Raw genomic sequence first — 16,573 nt, forward strand, 5'->3', positions numbered from 1 at the left:
TATTAGTTTATTTTCATACTCATACTACTATGAAGAAATAACCCAAGACTTGCTGCGCGCGGTGGCTCATGCCTATAATCCCAACACTTTTAGGAGGCCAAGGCGGGTGAATCACCTGAGGTCAGGAGTTCGAGACCAGCCTGACCAATGTGGGGAAACCCCTTCTCTACTAAAAATACAAAAATTAGCCGGGCATGGTGGCACATGCCTGTAATTCCAGCTACTCAGGAGGCTGAGGCAGAATTGCTTGAACCCAGGACATAGAGGTTGCAGTGAGCTGAAATCATGCCATTGCACTCCAGCCTACCTGGGCGACAATGAACTCTGTCTCAAAAAAAAATACCAAGACTGGAGTCATTATAAAGAAAGATGATGTTTCCTGGACTCACAGTTCCCTTGGCGAGGGAGGCCTCCCTGATCATGGCGGAAGGCAAAAGAGGAGCAAAGAGCCGCGTCTTACATGAATTGCCGGGCAAGAGGGGCGCGTGCGGGAAACTTGCCAGCGCTATAAAACTGTCAGATCTCGTGAGACTTCCTCACTTTGGCGAGAACAGCACAGAAAATCCCGCCCCCATCATTCAGTTACCTCCCACCAGGTCCCTCCACCACAGGTGGGGATTACGGGAGCTGTGATTCAAGATGAGATGTGGGTGGGGACCGCCTGAACCAGCAGTTCTCTCTCTCCGTTGCCCTCTCTCTCTACATCTCTGTCCCCCTCCCACTGTGTCTCTGTCTCCTTCCTCCAGGTCTCTGACCCTCTGTCTGCCTCTTTTTGTCTTTAATGTCCTGCCTCAGCCCCCAGGGCCTTTCATTTCTTGCCAGCTCTCATTCCTCCCAACTCCCACCTTTCCCAGCTTTTTACTTCAAGGGGGTGTCTTGTTTCATTTCCCTTCTTTCACTTTCGGTTTCTGTTTACTTTAAGGGGGTGTGTGTTTCTGTTCCCTTCCTACACTTTCTGTTTCTATTTCTGTTTATTTCAAGGGGGTGTCTGTTTTTTTCCCTTCCTCCCTCTCCCCGGCCCTCCAACGCTTGGCCTTGACTTTGAGATTCCAGACCCTCAGATCCTCTCTTCCTCTGCTCGCTGCAGGCCCTGGTGCTGCCAGCCCCCGCCCTTATGTGCGGATAGATGGTGCCGTGACTCCCGACCACTGGCTGGACCCCAGCGCCGTGTGGGAGGTGAAGTGTGCCGACCTCTCCCTCTCCCCCATCTACCCTGCTGCGCGGGGCCTGGTGAGTGGCAGAGGACCTGGGCTTGGCCCTGTGTGGGATTCTGGGCAGCCCCACAGCAGAGTAGGGAGGGGACCTTGGCTCCTGTCTGCTCTTCCAGGTAAGGATTGGGAAGATGAGCTGGCATTTTATTTGACTGTCAGATAACAAGGTCAAAACATTTTTTCTTTAAAAATGGGCCGAGCCTGAGGCACGGGGGCTCGTGCCTGTAATCCCAACACTTTGGGAGGCCAAGGCAGGCAGATTACTTGAGGTCGGAGTTTAAGGCCCCAATCTGGCCAACATGGTGGCTCCCATCTCTGCAAAATACAAAATTAGCCATGTGTGTGGTGACGAGCCTGTAGTCCCAGCTGCACCGGGAGGCGAGGCAGGAGGGAAATAAAACGACCCTGGGGCCGAGGAGGTTGCAGTGAAGCTGAGATCACACCACTGCACTCCATCCTGGGTGACAACAAAACTCTGCCTCAAAAAAAAAAAAAAAAAATTCTTGGCCCAGTCGCGGTGGCTCATGCCTGTAATCCCAACACTTTGGGAGGAGGCTGAAGCGGGCAGATCACTTGAGGATCAGGAGTTCAAGACCAACCTGACCAACCCACAGGTGAAACCCACCTCTACCAAAAATACAAAAATTGGCGAGATGCGATTGGCCTTGTACCTGTAGTCCCAGCTACTGGGGAGACTGAGGGCAGGAGAATCGCCTTGAAGCCAGGAGGCAGAGGTTGCAGTGATCCGTCCGCGCCACTGCATTCCTAGCCTGGGCCGACACAGACTTCATCTCAAAAACAAAAAACCACACCGGGGTAGTAAGAAAACAGTGACACTGCTCCTTTCAGTATCATCATCTCATCTTCCAGCTCTAGAATCATTTTTAGAAACTCAGTTCTTTTAAGCAAAGGCTGAGTTCACTTCCTCCTCACCATTTTACTTTGCTGCAGTTTCTTCCTCAACCGTAATTAATTTTCATGCGATCACGTTTTAGAACGCCTTGGCTAATTTCTCTCTCCAGTGCCTCAGTCTTCAGCACTCACCAAAGCACTGTTGTAAACCAGGGGAGAATACCAGCCCGTGGCCAGCACTAGGAAAGCTCCCAGCTTCTCCTTCCAAAGAACAGCACATCTCAAAGTTAAAATGAGGTTGGGCACAGTGGCTCATGCCTGTAATCTGAGCACTTTGGGAGGCCAAGGCGGGAAGATTGCTTGAGGCCAGGAGTTCAAGACCAGCCTGGGCAATATCGTGAGACACTGCCTCAAAAAATATATAAATAAATAATTTTAATTAGATATATTTTCTTTTCAGTTTCTCCTCCTTGTCCTTCAGAACCGAGCTAGCACATACTTTTCTGATGAGAAGCAGACTTCCACTTTTAAATAACTCTTTTTTTTTTTTTTTTGGAGACACGGTCTTCGTTTTCCAGGTTGGAATTCAGTGACACGATTATGGCTTGCTGCAGCCTCAACCTCCTGGACTCAGGTGGGCCAACCTCAGCCTCCTGAGTAGCTGGGACTACAGGCGTGCACCACCACACCTGGCTAATTTTTGTCATCTTTGTAGAGACGGGGTTTCACCATGTTGGCCAGGCTGGTCACAAACACCTGGCCTCAAGTGATCCACCCACCTCGGACTCCCAAAGTGCTGGGATTACAGGCGTGGGCCACCATGCCCAGTCAAGAGCTTACATTTTTGATCTAATTTAAAATTTTTTTTACCATGCTGCACGTTGGAGAGCCACAGACCCTTAGTAACAAGGGACTGGAGCCGGTGTGTGTCCAGCCCCTTGCTGTCTGGCTTGGCTGTGTGGTAATCAGCATGTGCCTCCTTGGGCCTCATCTAATCCTTTCCACATCCCACAGGACACTTAGTCACACAAACATCTCCATTTTACAGGTGGGGATGCTCAGAGCCTAGAGGCTGGAGTCACTGCCTCCCGGGGATCCATGGCTCCTGAGAGTTGGGAGCTGGGATTGGAATCCCACAGTCAGGTTCTAGAACCCATGCCCTGGCCCTATAGTTCAGCCTCAGCCCGAATCATCATCATCATAGTAACGGCGGTAGCAGGCAGCATTTCTTTCTTTTCCCTTTTTTTTTTTTTTTTTTTTTTTTTTGAGGCGAGGTCACCAAAGCTCTGGCTTGAGGCTGGGTGTGAGTGAAGTGATCTTGGCTCACTGCAAGCTCCACCTCCTGGAGTTCATGTTCTCCGCCTCCAACCTCCCGAGAGTAGCTGGGACTACAGGCACCCGCCACCATGCCCAGCTAATTTTTGTATTTTTAGTAGAGAGCCAGGAGTTTCACTGTGTGTTAGCCAGGATGGTCTCCATCTCCTGACCTCGTGATCCTCCTGCCTCGGCCTCCCAAAGTGCTGGGATTACAGGCGTGAGCCACCACACCTGGCCAACAGGCAGCATTTCTTAAGCACTTACTGTGCCCTGGGTACGGTTCCAAGCACTTTGTCAACTTGTTTAATCCTTATGACAACCCATCATCTGGCCCCCTCGTGTGGATCAGGAAGCAGTCCAGAGTGGAGGAGGGAGGAGACTGAGCAGGGTGTCGCTGGGGCTGGACCGCAGGAGTCTCCATCCCGCTTCCGCAGGTGGATAGTGACAAGGGGATTTCCCTTCGCTTCCCTCGGTTTATTCGAGTCCGTGAAGACAAGCAGCCGGAGCAGGCCACCACCAGTGCACAGGTGAGGCCCTGGGAAGCAGGGCTGGGCCGCCCAGCTGCTTGGCCCTACCAGCTTTTTAGCGTGGTGGCCTCTGGAACCTTGTGGAAGTGGGGACAGCCAGGGAGCTTCTGACCACCCCGTCCCACCCTGTCTCCGCAGGTGGCCTGTTTGTACCGGAAGCAAAGTCAGATTCAGAACCAACAAGGCGAGGACTCAGGCTCTGACCCTGAAGATACCTACTAAGTCCTTGCCCTCCTAGGGCCTGGGTACAGGGCATGAGTTGGACGGAACCCAGGGTTATTATTGCCTTTGCTCTTTAGCAGATCTGCTGTGGCAGGCTATGGTTTTTGAGAGTCAGGGGAGGGGTGTGTGTGTGAGGGGGGTGGCTTACACCGGAGTCTGGGATTCATCCCATCATTTCTTTCAATAAATAATTATCGGATAGCTACTTTGTGACAAGGTCTGTGCTGGGCTCTGGGGGCAAAGCTCTCATGGGTGTCACTTGCATAGCATGTAGCAGTGGCCTAGGAACTGCCAGAGCCAGCACCAGCCATGGAACTGCCTGCAGTGGTGGGCATCTTCTGTAACTGCTCTGTGCAGTGTGACCGCCACTGGCCACCTGCAATGCCCGAGCACTTGACAGGTGGCCAGCATGACAGAGGATGCGAATTTGTTTTGTTTTGCTTTGTTCTGTTTTTGTTTTGAGACAGAGTCTCACTCTGTTGCCCAGGCTGGAGTGCAATGGCAAGATCTCAGCTCACTGCAACCGCCACCTTCCAGGTTCAAGTGATTCTCCTGCCTCAGCCTCCCATGTAGCTGGGATTACACTAATGTGACACCACGCCCGGCTAATTTTTGTATTTTTAGTAGAGATGGGGTTTCGCTATGTTGGCCAGGCTGGTCTTTAACTCCTGGCCTCAAGCGATCCACCCTCCTTGGCCCCACTAAGTGCTGGGATTACAGGCATAAGCCACCCCGTCCAGCCATGCCAAATATTTTATTTCATTGTGTTGGACAGCAGTAGTCTAAAATCTTTACATCCATATGTTTTTTAACTTGTTTAACCTTCCAGCCATCCCACGGGGAGGCACCATCATGAACCCTGTTAAGGAAGACAAATGCAGTTTCTTAAAATAAGCCACATGTATTCTCTTACAGTTCCAGAGGTCAGAAGTTCAAAATCAGTTTTACTGGGCTAACGTCAAAGTGGTGGCAGGGCCGGTTCCTTCTGGGAGCTCCAGGGGAGAAACTGGGTCCTTGCTTTTCCCAGCTTCCAGAGGCCACCTGGTTCCGAGGCTCATGGCTTCTTCCACTGTCCTCAAAGCTAGCAGCGTCCCGGCTGCAAATCTCTCTCCTGAGGTCATCAGGTCACCTCCTCTCCTCCATCAGATCTCTGCCTCTCTCTTCCAAGCACTCAAGTGGTTCCATTTAGGGCCCCCTGGATGATCCGGGATAATTTCATTTCAGGATCCTAACTCAATCCCAAAGTCCCTTTAGCCACATAAGATCATACATTGACAGAGGCCAGGCACAGTGGCTCACACCTGTAATCTCAGGACTTGGGGAGGCTGAGGTGGGAGGATCACTTGAAGCCAGGAGTTCAAGACCAGCCTGACCAACATGGCAAAACCCCATCTCTAATAAAAATACAAAAATTAGCCAGGCATGGTGGCGCATGCCTGTAATCCCAGCTACTAGTGGGACTGAGGCAGGAGGATCACTTGAATCTGGGAGATAGAGGTTGCAGTGAGCCGAGATCATGCCACTGCATTCCAGCCTGGGGAACAGAGCAAGACTCCATCTCAAAAAAAAAAAAAAAATAGATCACATTAAAGGTGTTGGTGATTAAGACCTGGATATCTCTGGGGGGGGGGGGGGCTGTTATTATTCCAGCCACCCCACATGGGATGATATGTTAGAGGAAAACCATCAGGAAGTGGTCAGACAAGGCAAGCAGGATGCCTGGGACACCCACCCAGCCCTGGGTACCACAGGGCTGGGTTGGGGAAAACAGGTACACTTGGGGTGGGGTCCAGGCTTGGGGCTTCTAGAGCAGGAGGCCTCTGACCTCGGGGCCCAGCGTGGAACATGAGCTTCTGGACAGGAGAGTGTCAGGATGTCCTGATACTCCCGCAGGAGGGACAAAGGGCTCCTAGCCGTCCTCCTGCCCCTCACACTCTGTTTCTCCCTCTTACATCTGCCCTCCCTTCTTCCCTTCTCTCTCATCAGGTTCCTCTGCCCTTGTCTCCCACCCGTCCTCTCTCCCCTTCCTTCTTTGTATCTGCAAGGCCTTGTTCCCTGCTATGCAAGTCTGTGCCAGGCTTACTTTACTGTCTGTCACTGTGACTCTCACCCTCCCTGTCTCTCTTCCTGTGTCTCCATCTGGTCTCTTGCACACGCCATCTCTTGGACATTTTGTTTCTATTTGTCATAGCCCAAGAATACAACATTGTCTTCCCATTCTCCTGGCTAGCAGTGGCCCTGTGGCCCTGTGTGGGCAGACCCAGGGGACATAAGCACAGGGGCTGCGGGGGCTTCTGGAGAAACATCTTTCCTGACCAAAAAGGACAGCCCTGGTTGTGGCAGCTCTTCCCCTCCTCCTGCCTTGACTAGAGATGATGATGGCTGGAGCCAAGTCACCACCTTGTAATCATGAGGAAAAAGAAAGGAGAGTAACAGACTACCCCTGACGACCCTAAGCCGGCGAGCTAAGGGCAGCAGCTGCGTAACTGTGGGCTTTTGTTCTTGGGAGTGGGGGAAGAAGAAGTCCCAGTGTGATTATGCCACTCTAAAACATGGCTTTCGGCTGGGCACAGTGGCTCATGACTGTCATCCCAGTGCTTCGGGAGGCCGAGGCAGGCAGATCACCTGAGGTCAGGAGTTCAAGACCAGCCTGACCAACATGGAGGCACCCCGTCTCTACTAAAAATACAAAATTAGCCGGGTGTAGTTGCACATGCCTGTAATCCCGGCTACTCGTGAGGGTGAGGCAGGAGAATCACTTGAACCCAGAAGGTGGAGGTTGCAGTGAGCTGAGAGCAAGCCATTGCACTCCAACCTGGGCAACAAGAGCAAAACTGTCTCAAAAAAAAAAAAATAATAACTTGTTTCTCACAGCTAAAAGTTCCTGATACAGCTCTGCCTTAAAGAACTGGCAAATTAGTATGCATTTGTGTTTCAATTTCAAATAAAATATTTAAGGCAAAAAAATATATACGTATTTAAATATTGTATGTCAGGGGATCCCCACGTCACTGTCTGGCTCTGTGTGGAGATCCATGGTTCCCTTGGGCTTGGCTCCTCCCACACCAGTGCAGGGTCCCAGGAACACATCTGCCGCCACACATGGCTGCCATGTCCCTCTGCTGGAGCTGGGCGGGGTATCCTTACTCCTCAGTGACCCTCATGATGGCTCCACCAGGTAGGTACTTTTATTCTCCCCATTTAACAAGTGAGGACACTGAGGGGTGCCCAGATGTAAGTTACCTTCCCTAGGTCCACTATCTAGAAAGTGGTCGGCCAGGGTTTGGTCCATGCCTTCAGCTTCTTGACCCTGCATCTGTAACTACTAACTATACTGTGGAGAGCCTTGTGAGCTTCTCTGAGGTGCGGAACCTTATTCCACAGGTTGGGCAGTGGCATGGTCAGGTCTAGGAGTGAAAAGATCCTGCAATGGCTGGAGCTGTGGGCATTGAAGAGATGAGCCTGGAGTTAGGGGGAGCAGGGGAAACCATCTTCCCCCTGGTGAAATCCTGTTCTAAAATTGGTGATACTCCTGCCTTGGCCTCCCAAAGTGCTGGGATTATGGCCTCATCTCTATTTTTAAAAAATAAGAATCAGGCTGGGTGTGGTGGCTCGTGCCTGTAATCCCAGCACTTTGGGAAGCCGAGGCAGGTGGATCACTTGAGTTCAGCAGTTCGAGCCAGACTGGCCAACACGGTGAAACCCCGTCTCTACTAAAAATACAAAAATAATTAGCTGGGCGTGGTGGCAGGTGCCTATATTCCCAGCTACTCAGGAGGCTGAGGTAGGAGAATCACTTGAACCCAGGAGGGAGAGGTTGCAGTGAGCTGAGATCGCATCACTGCACTGTAGCCTGGGTGACAAAGTAAGACTCCATCTCAGAAAAAAAAAAAAGTAAAAATTCAAAACCCATCAAGTTGGGATGTTTAGTGCTGGGCTTCAGGAAGAGTAGGCAGGAGGGTAGTATGGGAGGTTTCTAGGAGCCACTCCTGGAAGTGGCGCTTCCCACAGATGCTCCATTGCACTGACTGCAACTTGGTCACATGACCACACCTAGCTGCAAAGGATGCTGGGAAATGTGGTTCCCTGTTGGGAGGCCACTTCTGGGCTTCAAACCTTCACTGTGAATGGAGCTCACAGATTTTCTAAAAATTGACATTAAATGAACCAGACTTGGCCCCAAGGATCTGGCTCACTGCAACCTCTATCTCCTGGGTTGAAGCAATTTTCCTGCCTCAGCCTCCCAAGTAGTAGCTGGGATTACAGGCACACACCACCATGCCTGGCTAATTTTTGTATTTTTTAGTAGAGATAGGGTTTCACCATGTTGGCCAGGCTGGTCTCAGAACTCCTAACCTCACATGATCCGCCTGTCTCAGCCTCCCAAAGTGCTGGGATTACAGGCGTGAGCCACCACGCCTGGCCTCAATATTTCTTTTTCTGGGTATTTGAGTATGATATTATATATGATGGTTATTAGGCAGCCCATTGCATAGGAAGATTAGCTAAATCTGTTCTGAGGAATATTTGTCTTCAATATAGTTATATAACGACAACATTCTTTTTTTGAATACTGGTCTCGGGTGCCTAATGATAGAAGGGTGACATCATTAAGGAACCCTGGAAAGTCCCTCTTTCCACGTGATCCCACGGATGCAAATAGCTCTGGGTGAGCTTGGGAACAGCTGAAAAAGCTGGAGCAACCGAGCAGGGCCCAAGGAGGGCTGTATAAAAGCGCAGGGGGCATTTTACCTCCAGGTTGGCCCTGCTCAGGACCAGGAGGAAACACCTCCAGCCCGCGACCTCCCCCCACAGCGGGAAAAGGAAAGCAGGAGGACCACAGAAGCTTTGGCACCGAGGATTCCCGCAGTCTTCACCCCCTGAGATCCCGGCTGAACGAGCTGTGCAGCGACTACATCGCTAAGCCCAGGGAGCCCAACCCTCTGCTCCGGATTCCCGAGCACCCAGCTCCATTGCGCATGCGCACAAGTCCCAGCACAGACTCAGGCAAGCCGTCGGGGCGGGGAGGGCTGTTTCATCCCGCTGGGGCGGCCGTAACGAAGGACCAGGGATTGGATGCAATTAAACAACAGGATTTTTTTTCTTTTTCTTTTTTCTTTTTTCTTTTTTTTTTTTTTTTGAGACACAGTCTCGCTCTGTCGCCCAGGCTGGAGTGCAGTGACACGATCTCCACTCACTGCAACCTCGGCCTCCCGGGTTCAAGCCATTCTCCTGCCTCAACCTCCGGAGTAGCTGGGACTACAGGCGCACACCACCACACCTGGCTAATTTTTGTATTTTTAGTAGAGACAGCGTTTCACCATGTTGGCCAGACTGGTCTTGAACTCCTGACCTCGTGATCCGCCCCACTCAGCCTCCCAAAGTGCTGGGATTACAGGTGTGAGCCACTGCGCCCGGCCAGGAGTTTATTTTCTAACACTTCCGGAAGCTGGAAGTCCAAAATCAAGGTGTTGGCAGGGTTGGTTTCTCCTGAAGCCTCTCGCAGAGGCCCTAATCTCTCCTTATAAAACCAATAAAACCAAATTCCAGGCCACCCTCAGGACTCCACTTTAACTTAGTCACCTCTTTAAGAGCCTATGTCTGGCCAGGTGCGATGAGTCATGCCTGCAATCCCAGCATTTTGGGAAGCTCTCTAGAGCCCAGAAGTTCAAGACCAGACTGGGTGACATAACAAGACCTGATCTCTACAAAACATAAAAAATTTAGCTGGAGATGGTAGCATGTACCTGCACTTCCAGCTACTCGGGAGGCTGAGGTGAGAGACTCACTTGAGCCAGGGAGGCTGAGGCTGCAGTGAGCCACAATCGCATCACTGCACTCCAGCCTGGGTGACAAAGCAAGACCCTGTCTCAAAAAGCAAGCAACGAAAAAGAATCTTATGTCCAAATACAGTCACATTCTGAGGTTCTGGAGGTTACAAGTCCAACACATGAATTGGAGGTGGTGGGGGGAAGCCGATTAATTTCATAACAGGGATCTTGAAATTGCCTTTGCAGAAATGAAAGTAATGAGAGAAAGCTAACATGACTGACCATCTTGTTTCTAACCTCACAGGCTAGATTTTTTTTTTTTCTTCTTCTAGTGCAGAGGCCAAAATTACCATGAGAGGAATTTAATTCATAGTTAAACTTTGAGACGAAGAAAACTGACCCCCAGTCCTTGTTGAGAGATTGAAGTCACATTCATTTACTTTTTATTTATTTATTTTTGAGACAGAGTTTCACTCTTGTTGCCCAGACTGGAGTGCAATGGCGTGATCTCTGCTCCCTGCAACCTCCACCTCCTGAGTTCAAGCGATTCTCCTCCCTCAGCCTCCTGAGTAGCTGGGATTACAGGCGCCCACCACCATGCTCAGGTGACTTTTGTACTTTTAGTAGAGACAGGGTTTCACCATGTTGGTCAGGCTGGTCTCCAACTCCTGATCTCAAGTGATCCACCCACCTCGGCCTCTCGAGGTGCTGGGATTACAGGCATGAGCCACTGTGCCCGGCCTGAAGCCACATTCATAAGACAAGGTTAGAATCATGAAGGTGCTGGAACTTTGCTAAACAACAGTTGTGGGTTAAACAATGACCTGCCATCCCTTAGCTTCCTTTTCTATATGTGCTCCAGAGTCATGTAACCAGGGGTCGCAAGATCTATAACTTCCCCAACCACTTCTGTAAATAACATCGCTATTGTGAAACCTACAGAACTCATCTTTTTAGTGGACTGTGGTAGCTAACACCTGTAATCCCCACTTCTTGGGAGGCTAAGGCAGGAGGATTGCTTGAGCCCAGGAGAACAAGACCAGCCTGGGCAACATAGTGAGACCTCAATCTCTACAAAAAAATTAAAACTTTGCCACAGGCAAAGTTTTAGAGGCATGGTGGTGCATGCCTCTAGCCCCAGCTACTCAGGAGGCCAAGGCAGGAGGATTGCTTGAGCCCAAGAGTTGGAGGCTGCAGTGAGCTATGATTGCGCCACTGTAAGGACCAGCCCTACAGGGTCTGTGGATCTTTGTCCCTGTGTGCGGAAATGAGAGATCGTAGAAATAAAGACACAAGACAGAGAAGAAAAGACAGCTGGTCTGGGGGACCACTACCACCAAGACGGGGAGACCGATAGTGGCCCCGAATGCCTGGCTGCGCTGTTATTTAGTGGATAATAAGGGGCAGGGTAAAGAGTGTGAGTCATCTCCAGTGATTGATAAGGTCACGTGAGTCACGTGTCCACCAGACAGGGGGCCCTTCCCTGTTAGGTAGCCGAGGCAGAGAGAGAGAAGACAGCTTATGTCATTATTTCTTCTATGCTCTTTTCAGAAAGATCAAAGACTTTAATACTTTCACTGATTTTGCTGCTGCTCTGTAGAGGGCGGAGCCAGGTGTACAGAGTGGAACATGAAAGTGAAACAGGAGCGTGACGGCTGAAGCACAGCATCACAGGGAGATGGTTAGGCCTCCGGATGGCTGTGGGCGGCTGACACCAGTCAGGCCCTCCACAAGAGGCGGTGGAGCAGTCTTCTCTAACTCCCCCAGGGAAAGGGAGACTCCCTTTCCCGGTCTGCTAAGTAATGGGTGCTTTTTCTAGGCACTGACGTGACCGCTAGACCAAGGTCCGCTAGGCCACGGGCGTCTTCCCAGACGCTGGCGTTACCGCTAGACCAGGGAGCCCTCTAGTGGCCCTGTCCGGGCGTGACAGAGGGTCACACTCCTGTCTTCTGGTCACTCCTGACCTCAAGTGGTCTGCCTGCCTCGGCCTCCCAAAGTGCTGGGATTACAGGCGTGAGCCACTGCTCCTGGCAATAATGTTTTGTTTTGGTTTTGGTTTTTTTAAGGGGGAAGAAAAAAAAAAAGAACTTGTCTTTGAGATAGTTTTCAGAGTGAGCATTTTGGCAGACCAAGAGCTACCACCTGGTCCTGAGGCCCACTACCAGGAACTGACTCAGCCATACAAAGACAGTTTTGGTCTGTGATTTCGTCCATACCCGATCAATTGTTTCAGTTCCCCCAGCTCCTTGCCCACCAAAGTTTCCTTAAAAAACCCTAGCCTCAGGCCGGGCGCGGTGGCTCACGCCTGTAATCCCAGCACTTTGGGAGGCCGAGGCGGGCGGATCACCTGAGGTCAGGAGTTCGAGACCAGCCTGGCCAATATGGAGAAACCCCATCTCTACTAAAAATACAAAAATTAGCTGGGCATGGTGGTACATGTCTGTAATCCCAGTTACTCGGGAGGCTGAGGCAGGTGAATTGCTTGAAGCCAGGAGGTGGAGGGTGCAGTGAGCCAAGATCATGCCAATGCATTCCAGCCTGGGCAACAAGAGGGAAACTTCATCTAGAGAGAGAGAGAGAGGAGAAAAAGAGAAGGACAGAGAGGAAAAACCCTAGCCTCCAAATTTTCAGAGAGATGCGCTTGAAACATTTCTCCCATTTCTCCCATTCTCCTCTCTTGGCTGCCCCTGAGATTATTAAACTCTCACTCTTTGCTGCAACACCTGCTGTTCACATTGGTTTTGTCTGGGCAGTGGACAAGAAGAACCCATGAGCCCGTGACAGTCCCGGCCCTCCCCCACTGTCTTTGCTAAGCCCAACAGTGGACACAGGTCTAAGAAGAGCCATTTGTTCAGCAGGAGGACTGAGAATTTTCTGACCGCAGTGCACCATGGGAAGGTAAGTCGTCTCAGAGCTGACCACTGCGGGGAAGCAGAGCATTTGTGTAATGGAATGCACAGTGAGTGTCAAGAGGTGAGGGCTGTGACCGTTCCTCTCGCTTGGTGGAGATAGATGGAAAGAGCTGAAGGTTGGGCGTGGTGGCCCATGCCTGTAATCCCAACACTTTTGTTGGCTGAGGCAAGAAGGTCTCTTGAGTCCCAGAGTTCGAGATTAGCCTGGGCAACATGGTGAAACCCTATCTCTACAATAAAAGAAAATATTTTTTAAAATTAGCCAAGCATAGTGGTACACACCTGTAGTCCAAGCTACTTGGGAGGCTGAGACATGAGGATCACTTGAGTCCCGGTGCTCAAGGCTGCAGTAAGCTATGATTGCACCACCGCACTGGTGATGGGCAACAGAGCAAGACCCTGTCTTATCGTTGAACCGGGGAGGTGGAGGTTGCAGTGAACTGAGATTGCACCACTGCACTCCAGCCTGGGCAACAGAGCAAGATTCTGTCTCAAAAAAGAGAGAGAGAGAGAGAGAGAAAGGAGGGAGGGAGGGAGGAAGGAAGGAAGGGAGGGAGGGAGGGAGGGAGGTCACCATGTTAGTTAGGCTGGTCTTGAGCTCCTGGGCTCAAGTGATCCACCCACCTCGGCCTCCCAAAGTGCTGGAATTACAGGTGTGAGCCACCGCATCTGGCCCCAAAATTAACCATTTTGAAAAGTGAATAATTGACTGGCATTCAATGCATTCACAGTATTGTACAACCATCACCTCTATCTAGTTTCAGAATATTTTCCTCACCCCAAAAGGAAACCATGTACCCATGGGCTGGTGGCTACCTGCTCGGACAGCCCGGTTCTAGGTCAAATTCTGTGTTTTATCCCTTTTCCCTGTGAATTTTCTGGACTTCTTTGTGTTTTCTCCTGGGAAGCTCTGAGGTTTCCATAATTCCTGGGCTCCAGAAAGAAGAAAAGGCGGCTGTGGAGAGACGAAGACTTCATGTGCTGAAAGCTCTGAAGAAGCTACATATTGAGGCCGATGAGGTAAGTGAGGGGAGGAGGGTGGCCCCAGAGATCCCAGGATCGCCCCCTCTGTGCCCAGTGTCCAGGGCCCATCTCAGCCAGGGAGAGCTGGACCAAAGGGAGGAAATAGAAGGATACGACCTTCTATGGGACAGAAATAGAAGGATATGAACTTCTATGGGACAGACATTGCCCCTGCCTAAGGGAGATCCTAGGTCTTCTTCTTATCCTTCTCCTTCTCCTCCTCCTTTCTTTTTCTTTTTCTTTTTTTTTTTTTTTTTTTGAGACAAGGTCTCGCTCTGTCTCCCAGGCTGGAGTGCAGTGGCATGATCTTGGCTCACTGCAACCTCCACCTCCCAGGTTCAAGCTATTCTTCTGCCTCAGCCCACTAAACAGCTGGGATTACAGGTGTGCGCCACCACACCCAGCTAATTTTTGTATTTTTAGTAGAGATGGGGTTTTACCATGTTGGCCAGGTTGGTCTTGAACTCCTGACCTCAAGTGATCCACCCGCCTCGGCCTCCCAATGTGCTGGGATTACAGGCGTGAGCCACGGTGCTTGGCCCTAGGTACCCTTCTTCTTGTCCCCACCTCCATCCTCAGGCTCTGAACCTCTGATTGATTCTCTCTCCAATGCCTAGGCCCCAGTTGTTGCTGTGCTGGGCTCAGGCGGAGGACTGCGGGCTCACATTGCCTGCCTTGGGGTCCTGAGTGAGATGAAAGAACAGGGCCTGTTGGATGCTGTCACGTACCTCGCAGGGGTCTCCGGATCCACTTGGTAAGTGTCACTCGTGTTTCAGATTGCTTTCTGACACATAAATGGGATTATTGTTTTCCTTCTGACACCAAATGTGTGTGGTTTTTCCAACGCTGCTTCTTGAGCTCTCTGATACTAGCTGGGTATCCTACAATGCTGAGCAATTCTGACGCTGTCTGCCTGGAGTTCAGGCCAGATTCCAACAGGTTAAAGGGGCTCAGTCCCTAAAAACTGCCCCACTTCAGACACGAGTTGCAATTACCTAGCCGCTGGTACTTCTGACCGACTGGCAATAGTTTGGGGTTTCCCACAGCTTCCTCCTCATGTTCAATAATTTACCGGAATAGCTCACAGAACTCAGGAACACACTTTACTTACATTTGCTGGTGTATTACAAAGGATGGGCCAGGTGTGGTGGCTCATGCCTGTAATCCGAGCACTTTGAGAGGCTGAGGCAGGAAGATCGCTTGAGTTCAGGAGTTTGAGACCCAGGCTAGGCAACTTAGCTAGACCCCATCTCTACAAAAAGTGAAAAAATTAGCCAGGTGTGGTGGTGCATGCCTATGGTCCCAGCTGCTCAGGAAGCTGAGGCAGGAGGATTGCTTTAGCCTGGGAGGCTGAGGCTGCCTTGAGCTACAGTCACACACTGCACACCAGCCTGGGTGACAGAGAGACCCTGTCTCAAAAAAAACCCCAAAAATTCTAAAAAAAAAAAAAAAAAAAAAAAAAAAAATTCCAAGGATTTTAGGAACTCTGCACCAGGAAGCAGGGAAAAACACGAAATATCTTTCTTTACTACACAAAACTGCTGTGGACAAAGCATAATAATACCACCTTCTAAATTTAAAGGAGGATTTACAGGTTCAGGTGCACTTTTCACACTGCAGGTGGATAGAATACAGCCCTTTTAACTTCTCAGCCTCCGTGATAAAGTATTGCATTAATTTGTGTAGGACTGTCTCATTCAGGAGGCCCCAGATGGCAGGTATGAAACACTCATGTCTGCATGTTTGTTTCCAAGCCCAGGGCAGACATGACTAATCGATCTTGGCACATTTTCCGAGCAGGAGGTAAGGCTGGGCAGAGCAGCGGAGGCTCGAGTGAGATAGGCAGGGCAGAGGCATGAATGTTAAACCTGACTGGCATGATTTGTTTTCCTTTCTGTGCTCAAAGTTTGATCTGGAGCTGGGTTCTGAGCTGGGTGTGGAGGATGAGGTTCATGGGGACGACAGCAGGAAGAGCAGAGCTGCAGAGCCTGGGAGTGGGAAAGGTACTGCAGAGTCACACCTAGGACCCCTCTATTCCTCTAAGGCTCATCTAACGTGTTGAGTGACATGGCATGAGGATTTAGCCGAACTGCACATTGCAGAACTCCAGGGGGCGCTGTTGAGATAGGAACCACATGATTTCTTCTGTAATCTTTCCAAGGCTGCAGTGGTTAAGACCTGGCTGGACACAGGGACTCACACCTGTAATCCCAGTACTTTGGGAGGTCGAGGTGGGAGGATCTCTTGAGCCCAGGAGTTCAAGACTAGCCTGGACAACATAGCGAGACCCCATCTCTACAAATGACAACAACAAAAGCCTTATATTCCAACAGCTTTGGGTTAGTTCCTGGAGCTGTCCTTCGTGGGCTGTTATGAGCCCAGACATACTTCTTTGTGCCTTGGTTTCCTCCACTGTTGAGGAGGATAACTTGCTGATTTCACAGGACTCTTTGAGATTTAAATGATGAAACATATGCAAAGCGTCCCAACCTGAGCTATCCAGTAGTACTGTATACCATGAGCCATATCTCATCTATTCTATCATTTTAAATTTTCTTTCTTTCTTTCTTTTCTTTTCTTTTCTCCTTTTGGAGATGCAGTCTCGCTCTCGTTGCCCAGGCTGGAGTGCAGTGGCGCGATCTTGGCTCATTGCAACCTCCACCTCCCGGGTTCAAGCGATTCTCCTGCCTCAGCCTCCCAATTAGCCGGGATTACAGGCACTTGCCACCACACCCAGC

The 16,573-nt window shown here is 50.5% G+C and overlaps 2 protein-coding genes across 2 annotated transcripts in view; both read left to right on the forward strand.

Moving 5' to 3' along the window:
• Window positions 1–4,332, forward strand: part of LIG1 (DNA ligase 1) — a 51,993-nt gene extending 47,661 nt beyond the window's left edge. Inside the window, 4 exon segments of the mRNA XM_009194853.4 lie at window positions 1,088–1,100; window positions 1,103–1,230; window positions 3,815–3,907; window positions 4,046–4,332. Coding sequence (XP_009193117.2) covers window positions 1,088–1,100; window positions 1,103–1,230; window positions 3,815–3,907; window positions 4,046–4,129 — 318 coding nt within the window. The 3' untranslated portion in view covers window positions 4,130–4,332.
• A 3,618-nt stretch (window positions 4,333–7,950) lies between these two features.
• The window catches only part of PLA2G4C (phospholipase A2 group IVC), a 50,734-nt gene continuing 42,111 nt past the window's right edge, over window positions 7,951–16,573 (forward strand). Inside the window, exons 1-4 of the mRNA XM_031660361.1 lie at window positions 7,951–9,136; window positions 12,759–12,798; window positions 13,721–13,832; window positions 14,453–14,589. Coding sequence (XP_031516221.1) covers window positions 12,791–12,798; window positions 13,721–13,832; window positions 14,453–14,589 — 257 coding nt within the window. The 5' untranslated portion in view covers window positions 7,951–9,136; window positions 12,759–12,790. The remainder of the gene's footprint in view (window positions 9,137–12,758; window positions 12,799–13,720; window positions 13,833–14,452; window positions 14,590–16,573) is intronic.

The sequence above is a fragment of the Papio anubis genome, chromosome 20, assembly GCF_008728515.1.
Source record: "Papio anubis isolate 15944 chromosome 20, Panubis1.0, whole genome shotgun sequence".
NCBI classification, from domain to species: Eukaryota; Metazoa; Chordata; class Mammalia; order Primates; family Cercopithecidae; genus Papio; species Papio anubis.